Source organism: Mercenaria mercenaria, chromosome 14 (assembly GCF_021730395.1).
Source record: "Mercenaria mercenaria strain notata chromosome 14, MADL_Memer_1, whole genome shotgun sequence".
Taxonomy (NCBI): Eukaryota; Metazoa; Mollusca; class Bivalvia; order Venerida; family Veneridae; genus Mercenaria; species Mercenaria mercenaria.
Window position 1 is genome coordinate 63,823,314 of NC_069374.1, and position 13,370 is coordinate 63,836,683.

The 13,370-nt window shown below is 35.2% G+C and overlaps 1 protein-coding gene across 1 annotated transcript in view; it reads right to left on the minus strand.

The window, feature by feature from the left end:
* The window catches only part of LOC123527054 (uncharacterized), a 491,978-nt gene that overhangs the window by 448,433 nt on the left and 30,175 nt on the right, over positions 1-13,370 (minus strand). Inside the window, exon 8 of the mRNA XM_053523703.1 lies at positions 7,212-7,437. Within this exon, the coding sequence (XP_053379678.1) occupies positions 7,212-7,437 (226 nt within the window). The remainder of the gene's footprint in view (positions 1-7,211; positions 7,438-13,370) is intronic.

The window sequence follows — 13,370 nt, forward strand, 5'->3', positions numbered from 1 at the left end:
CGATAATCCGAGCGAAAAGAAAATTTTGCAGGTAAAACATTTTACAACTTAGCGCACAATAATATGATAACACTTTAGTGACATCAAAAGATGCTTACAAAATTTTTTCTAAATCTATAAATGCTTTTCGTTAAACAAAGTTTTTATTTTTGCGGCAAAAGCCAAAGAGAGCTTATTACAGCTGCGCCGAAAAGTTTTTTATATGAAAAAAGGGTAATGCTTTCGTACGCAAGGCAGACATTTGTTTTAGTTTGTGCATAACGCCCGTCTTTAGTTTTCTACTGTTTTAAAAGTCCAAAAAAAGACTCCCTTTCCGAACAACATGCAAAGTCTTTTTTTCGACAATTCAGGTTTTCAGAGTTCTTAAAACAGATGACGGTAGGTGCTCACGTATTCATTTCCCTTATCTAATATTCAGTAACTTTTTAGAGGTTCTATGTCTTTAAATCTGATGTTTTCTAATCGCACGAAATGCGGAATGCCCAAAAGTTATTTTCAATTTAAATTTAGTGTGTGGGAAGACCGCCAACTACTCAGTTTAAGTTTTTAATTAACCCTCCCTCTTCAATAAAAATACGATCGGATTAAATATTTAAATCAAATTAACAAAATTCCTAATGGTCAGTTTATATTGTATTAGTATTTTGTTAATAATGCATGTATTTACAAGAAATTTCACATACCGACATTTGAATAGGTAGTGTAGATTAAATACTGTAAAATCTGGTAAATAAGCGTATACGCTTATAATAATTTTAGTGACACTTTTATGCGCCTTTTTTTGATATGTGCTTATACTTAAGCCAAAAACTATGCGCTTATATTTAATATGCGCTTATAGACAAGCAGCGTGCGCCTATTTTTGATATATTACGAATATTAAAGTGGAATTATATGCATTTTTCAAGTAAAAATCAAGCTTAAATAGGTGTGCATGTAAAAAGGTTGGAGGATATTATAGCTTTTAACCCAACATACCAAACTCTTCCTGTTACCAGTACATAATAAGTTTAGTTTCCAAATATGACTTTTCTGATTTTGACTGGGGCAGTCTTTTTAAACAAGAGGACCATGATGGTCCTGAATCGCTCACCTGTCCCAACATGACCCAGTTTTAAACTGAGTATGACGTCGTTTTTTTTCTATTATTTGACATAGTGACCTAGTTTTAGAGCTCATGTGACCCAGTTTTGAATCTGACCTAGATATCATCAAGATGAACATTCAGACCAACTTTCATACAGATCCCATGAACAATATGGCCTCTAGAGGTCACAACGTGTTTTCATTATTTGACCTGATGACCTAGTTATTGATGGCATGTGACCCAGTTTCAAACTTGACCTAGATATCATCAAGGTGAACATTCTGACCAACTTTCATGAAAATCCATTCAAAAGTATGGCCTCTAGAGAGGTCACAAGGTTTTTCTATTTTTAGACCTAATGACCTAGTTTTTGACCGCAGCTGACCCAGTTTCGAAACTGACCTAGATATCATCAAGATGAACATTCAGACCAACTTTCATGCAGATCCCATGAAAAATATGGCCTCTAGAGAGGTCACAAGGTTTTTCTATTATTTGACCTACTGACCTAGTTTTTGATGGCACATAATCCAGTTTCGAACTTGACCTAGATATCATCAAGGTGAACATTCTGACCAATTTTCATGAAGATCTTGTGAAAAATATGGCTTCTAGAGAGGTCACAAGGTTTTTCTATTTTTAGACCTAATGACCTAGTTTTTAATCACAGTTGACCCAGTTTCGAACTTGGCCTAGATATCATCAAGATGAACATTCAGACCAACCTTCATACAGATCCCATGAACAATATGGCCTCTAGAGAGGTCATAAGGTTTTTTCATTATTTAACCTACTGACCCAGTTATTGACGGCACGTGAACCAGTTTCGAACTTGACCTAGATATCATCAAGGTGAACATTCTGACCCTTTTCATGAAGATCCATTCAAAAGTATGACCTCTAGAGAGGTCACAAGGTTTTTGTATTTTTAGACCTAATGACCTAGTTTTTGACCGCAGCTGACCCAGTTTCGAACTTGATCTAGATATCATCAAGATGAACATTCAGACCAACTTTCATACAGATCCCATGAAAAATATGGCCTCTAGAGAGGTCACAAGGTTTTTCTATTATTTGACCTACTGACCTAGTTTTTGAAGGCACGTGACCCAGTTTCGAACTTGACCTAGATATCATCAAGGTGAACATTCTGACCAATTTTCATGAAGATCTTGTGAGAAATACCGCCTCTAGAGAGGTCACAAGGTTTTTCTATTATTTGACCTACTGACCTAGTTTTTGAAGGCACGTGACCCAGTTTCGAACATGACCTAGATATCATCAAGGTGAACATTCTGACTAATTTTCATGAAGATCCCATGAAAAATGTGACCTCTAGAGAGGTCACAAGCAAAAGTTTACGCACGGACGCACGGACGACGGACGCTGCGCGATCACAAAAGCTCACACTGTCACTTTGTGACATGTGAGCTAAAAACGTCAAACTGCAAGCAGGAGTTGCTTCCCTTCTACTTCAGAAATTTCTATTTTCAGGTAAGGGAGATCATTGCGCAGAAGATTGAAAATATATCTATTATTTTATCAGACTGATTTCTTTATTTTTAAAGCATCAACTTCAAATACTAATGCGGCATTATCGTTAATTTAACACATCTAAATGCACAGGAACCGAAAATTGCTTTTATAGAACACTCACCCAAAACACACTATATGCAGTATTAAATGCGCATAATGCCACTTTAACATTTCCTACCTTGGTTTAGAAAACGAAAGTAAAACATGGCCATGGACGTGTGCAGTAAACTGCTTCCTTTCATTGCATAGGCTTACAGTATTTAAACATAATGAATTACTCAATTTGCAAGTAATGTTCAACCTCTCGGACCATTCAATAATTGTCCAACACTAAAATTGTAACATTATGTCCATATTCTTTCCACAGATTTACAAAAAAATGACAAACTATTATGACAACGCAAACAACTTTTCTGGTATTCAAACATTTTCTATTCAAAAAGCATGATTATCTTAAACAATTATCGTTTTATCAGACAATAGACTTTAAAATCTGATAAAACTTGTCACCTGTATTTACCATAAACAATTATCACGGTATAATACAAACCGTTAATAACGTCTTTTTGCTGCATCTACTATTTGTTTACCAGTAATCGGATATGCGCCTACTTTCGAGACAAAATTATTGTAAGGTAATGACATGCGCTTATTATCCCATACGAAATAACGGTAAGGCCGTATGCGCTTACTTTTGATATGTGCTTATATTCGAATATGCGCTTATTTACCAGATTCTACAGTATTTGTTATGTGATATACTTAAGTGAAAGAAATGATATACATATGTAGATAGAACACAAAATACAATGATATTATACATTGTATGTCTGCTTCTAAAACACGCACAACCGTTAAATTAGAATAGGAATCATTTGGATTTCCTTCTATCTTTTTTGATAATGACAACATCATTAAGCGTGGATTTACATCAGAACAAAAAGAGAGTTAAAGCAAATGTGTTTGAAACTATATCAATAAATGAATGCATTATCATTATCCCACCCACTTAATATACCATGAAATGTTACAGGCTGGCAAGTAAATCGCGTCATATTTTACCAGCTGATAACTCAAACAGCATCTCAGTTATCAATGTAAACAACCTTTCAAATGAAAGAAAAATCATTCATCTTACGTTACGCTGCGCACAACAAACAAAAAATATTAAAGTCGTTTATTTTACCACCTAACCAACACTATCAAAATCGCCGTTTTGGTAGTACCATTTCCAGCTTCCGGTTGTAACATTCGAGGTAAATCACTTTAAAAAAAAACAACAAACAAGAAATATCTTTAAAAATGATGGTCGCCGAATTGTAATAAGGAAAGAAGTTTATGAATTTTTCATCTAACATTCATCTTTCATCTAACATTTTGCAAAACTAAACACCGCACTTTAACAATTTAAATGGTTCTCTTTTAATTTTTCGCAAAGGTTTCGTAGGGTTGCAATTTTGTTTCGTTTATCCTTAGACAAATAATTACAGCAGTAGTTTGATGAAGATTCATGAAGCGGTTCATGAGAATAGGTCATTAAACGTGTTTATATTTTTAGCTAAATTGGTCCCTACCCACATTTGTAACAAAATAGCAAGAGACCTTACGAAATTGTTACACATCGAGTTTGATAAAAATCCATTACATTTTAGTGGTTAATGCGAAGAAAGGCATATCTACTTTTAGCTATAGTGGTCCCTAATAGGGCCCAAGTTCCTATATAAAGTTAATTTGGAAGAGGACCTTATAATGATGCTCCAGACCAAGTATGACAAAGATCCACCAAGCTGTTCATGAGACGCTGTATAAAGGCATTTCTAGTTTTAGCTCTAGCAGCCCTAAAGTTGGCTGCGGGCCTAATAAAGATGCTACAAATCAAGTTTGATTAGAATACATGAGAAAAAATCAATTAAAGGATTTTTTTATTTATTACTTTTATTTATTTCTAAAATAGGCCAACTGATCCCGCTTTAACAAATGCATATTCGCTATTCATGAATCTTTGGACAATGACGTCACACCTATAAAAAAGTGAAGGTCAAGCAAAACATACAATTGTAATTATTTCAATATTTCTGTTTCATAAGCAAAGTTTGACCGTAGTCATATCACATAGAAAACTGAAGATTCAGTCATTATATAGCATATTATATAATAAAACAGATTTCAACTGAGTTCAATATTTGCATACCATACTAAAGAAAGATATTCATATATAATAAATCAGTTAAATAATTTATAACAAATATATCAAGGCAAACAAGTACTCATTTTAATATGCAATCTGAATAAGTCACAAAAGCAAGAAACCTTTTCATATACAGACGACAATTGTAACAAGGAAAATCTTTTAAAAAGCACTTCTCTACATAAAAGACTCTTATCACACCCTTATTCATGTGATACGCAGACCGTATTCAGCTCTTTCTTTAATTTGATATATGTTGGTATTTGAACAGGTTTTTATCATATTTATTAAACTTACTTATCATTTTGAGATATATCAATATTCTTGCTAAATATACTGAGCCAAAGTTAGCTTTAAAACTGTGAACAGCGTCCTTTAGGATAAACGCTTTGTCTACATTTCACTCAGCGTAGCAAAATCAACAGAGTGAAAGAAATTGACACTCTCGTCCAATCAGGCAGAGTGTTGCATAAATCTTCCATTTTGATAAATTATCTATAATGCATTATCAAGTAGTTTGATTTGCTAACTGAAGTCACGTGGCATAGGTAACGAAAACGAATTTAGACGGCGTCGCCGAAAAAAACATAAATTCATTATTATCCATTCTTATCAAAGGTGATTGAACAATTATATAAAGACTACTTGTAAACATCCCGAGCCGATTACAACTAAAAAAACATTTGTTTACTTTGGAAAACCCTAAACGGTTTCTATAATTTTGACGCATTTACAGCTCGAATATGATGAGGCTCTGCTAATAGGTTTCTATACGCAATGTCAGATCGTTCCTATTATTTTTCGACTTTCTTAACACGCCTCATTTGATGATCAAATGCTGAAACTAAAATCTGATTTTGTGGGGTTCCAAATTAAAACTTCTGTATTAAAACCAATCTAGGGACAGCGTTATGTCATTACTAATTTTCAGGGTCTTTCAGGGCTTTTTATTTTAACTCCTGACGTAAGTTATAGTAATGACGTCACATAATACTTGGAAAAGAGCACCAAAATGCGGAGTAATGTACGCCCAAAGGCATGAAGTTTGACCCCTAAGTGTGACCTTGACCTCGTAGCTAGCCATCCAGAACATGCGCTCTGCATATCGTCTTGATGTGGTAAAAATTCTTCGAAATCCTTCAAGGGATTCAAGAGTTACAGAGCGATGACATTTGACCTCTTAGAAGCGAGACATCCAAAACACGCGCTCAGTACGCCGTCCTGATGTGATAAACTTTTGTGCCAAGGTTCTTTACAATCCTTCAAGCAGTTCATGAGTTAAAGTGCGGGCACAAAACACACTCTTGTGACTATTGACCCATAAATATGACCCTGACCTTGAAGCGAGCCACCCAGAACATGCTCTCTGCGCGTTGTCCTTACGTGGTGAACATTTGTGTCAAGTTTCTTTGAAATTCTTCAGGAGGATCAAGAGTTACAGAGCGGACATGAAATACATTTATATGATCTTTGACTCCTAAGTGTGACCTTGACATTAGAGCCAGCCATCCAGAACATAAGCTTTGCATGTCGTCCCGATTGGTGAACAACTGTGTAAAGTTTGTTTGAAATCCTTCAAGGGATTTAAGCGTTACAGAGCGGACACTAAATTGCTCACGGACAGGAAGACAGACAGACAGACCGACGGAAATCGTGCTACAATGTATAACATAATACGTCCTTTCTGGCGAATAAAAAGTCAGTGGTTGCAGCATTGTTTACATATCGTGATTTGTAGAAATATTAAGTCTGTTAACTTGAGTAATTCACCTTCAATTTAAGGATTTTATAGAATTTTATTTTTTTTGGTTATTTTTTTTTTGTTTTTCGTTTTGTTTTTTCTTGCACCATTAATGGCACTTCCCATTTGGTAATTTTGGATAAACTGAACAATTATCATGTTCGCCCTTAACTTATGTCATACAAGTATTCTTAAATAATTGTTGCTAAGCAATGTCCTCGTATCATTCACTCCTGACAGACCGAAAGCTGAACAAGGAATGGCCTTATACTAAAACTACTCATGTATATTATGTCTAAAGTATGTATATTTTAGATGAAATTATGACCCGTTATGTAAGCACCTTTAAAAAAATAAAATTTGTGTTTTTCAAATAGTGTTAAGCTGACAGCAATCCGTCATCATTTTTCAGAATCGCCGTTTATAAATTGAACCGGGGCGGGAAGTTGCCAACCGGATCATTTTTAGTGATCTATGATCTCTTCAAGAAATCAATATGCATATACATTTTTATTGATTGAGCTTCAAACACCTGTGGTTAAGGTGATATTAATCGACATCCATTAACTAATAATTGTTTATTTATTGTTACAACATTCTTGGAGTGTCTTCATTTCACTTCCTATCGCACATACTACCTATATAATTATTATGCTTACCTGCAATTCTGCACTTTGCCTCTCCTCTGCAGTCAGTATGCCAAGGATCGTCGTCTACCGTATCATCAATGTGCTTGGAAATATTTGTGACGAGCAGGTAGACTGCTCGACGAGAGAAAAAAACCTGATGAGTTGCATAAAACACATTCTGTCCGGCAAAGTCCCACAACGACAGGTCGGATGTTCCCAAATGTTCTTTGTCAACTTGTACGTTTTCTATGAATTTCTAATTTGTGAGAAAAAAGCAAATTACAACATCGCAACGTATTGATTCTGGTTGGACAAAAGAAATAACAACAAGAGCTGTCTCCGTAGGATGACACATGCCCCCGATGGCACTTTGAATGAATAGTTATGGCCGATGTTAGAGTTTAGGACCTTTGACCTACGGAGCTGGGTCTTGCGCGCGACACATCGTCTTACTGTGTCACACATTCATGCATAGTTATTTTAAAATCCATGCATGAATGACAAAGATATGGACCGGACATGCCCATCAATGCACTATCATGAAAAATGATCTTTAACGTCTAAGTGTGACCTTGACCTTTGAGCTACGGACCTGGGTCTTGCGTGTGACACGTCGTCTTACTGTGGTACACATTCATGCCAAGTTATTTGAAAATCCATCCATCGATGACAAAGATATGGACCGGACACGCCCATCAATGCACTATCCTTTAACATCTAAGTGTGACCTTGACCTTTGAGCTACGGACCTGGGTCTTGCGCACTGCACGTCGTCTTACTGTGGTACACATTCATGCCAAGTTATTTGAAAATCCATCCATCGATGACAAAGATATGGACCGGACACGCCCATCAATGCACTATCCTTTAACGTCTAAGTGTGACCTTGACCTTCGAGCTACGGACCTGGGTCTTGCGCACTGCACGTCGTCTTACTGTGGTACACATTCATGCCAAGTTATTTGAAAATCCATCCATCGATGACAAAGATATGGACCGGACACGAAAATTGCGGACAGACTGACAGACTGACAGACCGACAGACAGACAGACGGTTCAAAAACTATATGCCTCCCTTCGGGGGCATAAAAATAATGCAAATAAAAAGATAAAAAGCATAATACAAACTATATACATGACACTGTATAAGTTAAATGGATGTTCCATGCAGTAATTAAAAGTTTACCTATGCACAACCGGCGCCCTTTCGTTTCATACTAACTCACTGAACAAGAGGGCCACGGACATCCTACAGCACAACTTGATGTTACATCTCAAACATGGTTGACAAGCTTGTAAATAATTCATAAGGGTTGAATAATTTAAGTAAACTCAATTTAGAATTTTTTTCAATAATTTAGAGTAAGACTATATCAAAAGATAGCTGGATAGAAAAAGAGAACATTTTTAACATTTAATCTAACGTAAAAAGGGAACAAATGGTGAGCTTATGAAGACCGTGATTGTTAACATCTCCAATACATTGACAAATGCCTTCAACGGGATTCATTTTCTTTTAAAGTTGCCTTTACAAATATATAATTAGGAGACGTGAATATTGTACAAAAATCAGTATTTCTTTCAAACCTTATTCTTTCTATTTTCAGTAACAGCGACCTTGATCCTAGTGGGAATACAAATGATCCCAAAACTTTCTGTCGTTAAGCTATCTACATTTAAAGTCCAATCGCACTGTCGTCTTCCTCATTAGAACTATAAAGCGGAAATCTTTCTTCAATCTTACTTGCAGTTGTCCCTAATACAACCCAAATATAGTTCTTCATATATTCTGTCTGGCGACAGTATGTGAATTTTAACTAACGTTTAAAACCATAAACCACCTTTTATATACTATGGTTAATAATTTTCAGTAAACTACGTGATTATTTTAAGAATTTTCTACTTTTTTATTTGACGGTCCAAAATGCCATTAGAACAGGCTTGAAAGTTGGCAAACATTTATCAAGCAATTTATGATTAGAATTATCTAAAGTGTTTTAGCTCTAGCGGTCCCTTAAATGGATAGGCGAAAGCATTTGAACATAAATGAAAGATGTCTCGTTCAAGGATGCTTCAGGTTGACTTTGGTGATGATCCATCAAGCCGTTCAAGAGAAAAAATGTGTTTATTTTTTTTTCTACTGGTATCTCTGTTGTTGCCTAATGGGGCCAATGAGACAATACATCTGAGAGTCGTTAATGCAATAATTCTATAAACCAAGTTTATGGAGAGCTATCAAACATGAGAAGAAATTGTTTACATGTCATTTTTTTCTATTTTTATATCTTGTGGCCCCTACAAGGAGTTATGAGACCTTATTCGAAAAATAACTAGAGCTATCACTAAAGGTGATTAATGTACCCCCCCCCCCCGCATGCACTGACACAGTACATTGCAATTTGACGCACACAATAATGCATAATTATGTGGACTGTATGTATATAGACTGTATGTATACAGTATAGTAACAAAAAACAAAGTCCCATAACTATGCAGAATATTTATCTAAAAGAATGTAACATGACCATGCACAACTAGGGTTGGTATGCAGACTGTATGTACATAGTATGTTAACAAGAAACAAAGTCCCATAACTCTGCAATTTTTGTTGCTGAAAGAACCTAACATGCCCCATGCACAACTACTGTTGTTACTGATCACTTGTGTGAAGTTTCATTAAATTGTGTCAAGAGGATGAGGAGAGATGGTGCGCACAAGATTGTGTCTATGTATATAGTATTGTAACAAAAAAAACAAAGTCCCATAACTCTGCAAAAAATTTTTCTGAAAGAACCTAACATACCCCATGCAAAACTACTGTTGTTACTGATCACTTGTGTGAAGTTTCATTAAATTGTGTCAAGGGGATGAGGAGAGATGGTGCGCACAAGATTGTGTCTATGTATATAGTATAGTAACAAAAAAACAAAGTCCCATAACTCTGCAATTTTTTTTTCTAAAAGAACCTAACATGCCCCATGCACAACTACTGTTGGTACTGATCACTTGTGTGAAGTTTCATTAAATTGTGTCAAGGGGATGAGGAGAGATGGTGCGCACAAGATTGTGTCTATGTATATAGTATAGTAACAAAAAAACAAAGTCCCATAACTCTGCAATTTTTTTTTCTAAAAGAACCTAACATGCCCCATGCACAACTACTGTTGGTACTGATCACTTGTGTGAAGTTTCATTAAATTCTGTCAAGGGGATAAGGAGAGATGGTGCGCACAAGATTGCGTCTACGGACAGACGGACAGACAGACAGACGGACAGACAGACAGACAACCTGAAACCAGTATACCCCCCCTTACAACTTTGTTGTCGGGGGGTACAATGATCACTTTAGAATGATACTACAGACCAAGTTGAATGAATATCCGTTAAGCGGTTCATAAGAGTTCTTATGATGTGTTTCTATTTTTAGCTCTGGTGAGGCTGAGCCATTTAAATAGGTTAATGCCAGGATAATTTTAACGACGAATAGGGAACTTTAGACAAGAGTTTCAGAGGAGGTGCTTATGTAAAAATGTACATTACACGAACGCCTTAGGGTAGAAGTATACAGATTTTTTTTCTGATCGTTAACTAGAACCCACTGACCCAATATGCGATCTGAACCTTGTTTTCTTCTTTTATAAGCTATTCATAGGACAAGTTCAATTCAAAATCGAACTGACATTATTCAACAGAAATTGTTTTGCCATCTACTTTATTAAAAGTGACCTTTACATGAACTTATAAGGTCTCATATGCAATTCAAACTTTGACTCACTACAAACTACCAAATTCCAAGTTTCACTTAAATATCTCAATACTGTTTAAAGTGACAGATATGTTGTGACAGTAACCGTTACCTTATTACCTAATTCTAACTATAAGATAGGCTAAATTTTAGTTCAATACCCATCCTTCCACCAAATCATATCGCATATCTAGTAACCAGGTTATCTACTTTGAAAAACAGGCTAAGAAAGCACCATCCCCTAGCTGCCATGTCCAGGCATTGATACCACATTAAAATTTGTAAGTGGGCCTGTTCTTGGAGGAAGATTCCCTCGTGGTTCTCTGGTAGCAAACGTTTTTGCGAATTAAGATGGATTTAAAACGGGTTGGTAGGTAATCCAATGAGTATTTCTCAGGGGTTTCTTACAAGAATATTACTACTACATCTTTATAAAATTTGAATATAACATGAACATTGTTATAATTGAATTATGCACTGTTAATCAAAATATGCATAAACTACTGCAATTATCAATATATTGAATCTGCCCTTTCCTATTTCAAAATGGCAAAGTTTAATCTGACTTTCCTTACTGGAAAATATAAAACAATGATTAATATCTAACAGAGAAAGTCACGTTTTAAAATATGAAGCCTCCCCAAACGTCAACCCAGCATGTGTGCGTGTATGTGCCGTTTTTAAGTGCGTTTGCTGATGGCCTTTTTGGGATTCATGCCTTATAGTTGTGTTTGGCTGTGCTTCCTGGAAATCTACCCTTACCTTTTACCTTGTGCAATGGTTATTGAAAAGTAACTACATGTAAGTATTGAACAATTATAACTTGATGGTAACTTAAAAATGTTTGTTTCAAAGCCACTTTATTTGTAAAGTCTCATTCTTAAATACAAATTGAATTGCATCCCAAGAAAGCAAACAGCAGAAAAGAAAGCCATTTGTGTAGGACTTTACGGAAATTCCTTTCGTTTTCAGCTTGATGAATACGCCGGAAAAAAGGTAAACAATTTGTTGTGTAATTATTTTATTTTTAATTTATTAAAAAAAATTCATTTATTATATTGCAGGCATTGTTACTGGCCACATTTATTTCATAATGATAAGGGTATAGGCCTTTTATTCCCACCGAAATTCCGGATAATGCTTTGTACATACATACATTGTTTTATACTACTACTTCTGTATAAGCATTTGTAAAGAATTGTTGTATGTTGTGTACTTATTATTTATTACTTACATGTCATTGTTTCTATGTATTAAGTTTGTACCTCACTCTGCAACTCCTTGAAGGCACAAGGCTCCTTCATCTAAATGTAGGCTGTGCTCACTCCCCATTTGGTAATCAACACAAAACGTATTTCATAGTACGTTATATTTTTAGTTTTGTACTTTGATTATTCTAATTTTTTGTTAAAGATTTATATCTTTAATGTTTGATTTGCATAATCATAGTCAATTGTTTTACAAATGTCACCGAACAATAAGGCAAAAATGGTTTTTGAACCAAGGGGACTTGCATTTTAAAGTATCCTTGCTCTATTATCTAAATGTAGATTTCTTACAGGTTGACTTTTAATAAAAGTAGTTTAGTATATTTTAGTTAGCTTTGAAGTAATTGTGGAGGTGCCAGCTGTTAAATGACAACCCCCATCGAAATAACTGTGCAATTAACGGCTGTCACAGTAAAGTGTTTTACAAACAACCTTTCTTAGACGAGTGGGATGAGGGGGTAAAACAAACGTTACGTTACTCCACATCTATTTCATTTTAGACGCTGTCCCAGCTAGAGTTAGGGTGCGAATCTCAGTAAAAACACAAACATACTTCTCAAGGTACGTTCAGGTTATAACCCACTATATCGGAAAAGATAAAATATGACAAGAGCTTATACTGTAGTAAACATAGGAAGTGGCATCAAAATCACGAGAAGTACCCTTTTTGGGACATACGCTAGATATCCTTATATTTTGAATTTTGTTATCAATTTTGATAGGTATATTTGATATTACATATACATTTATACAAAATCTTTCTCGTTATTTCACAGAAAATTATTATACATGTATCAGACTTTATGAATCACATATATCTGACAAAGTTAGAACTATTTCAAGACGTCCAATTTAGTTCTACTTAAATATATATTACCCAAATGCCTCAATGGGGTATAAAATATAATGACAGTTCCGAGCCTCATAGACTTTGTAAAAATTCAAGGAAGAGTAAGTGTTTTATATGAGTCAATGTTAATCGGGAGACTCCAGTGTTTGGGTCAATTTTCACCCAAGATACATAATCTCAATTAACTTGGTAGGGGACCACTACATAATTTCATATGCACAAAAACTCAAAGGCCTGTGACTTTGAGAAGAATATTTTTTTTAAATATTTTGACTTATAAGCTCATATAAAACAAGGCCAAATTTGATCGCAGGGGCACGAATTGA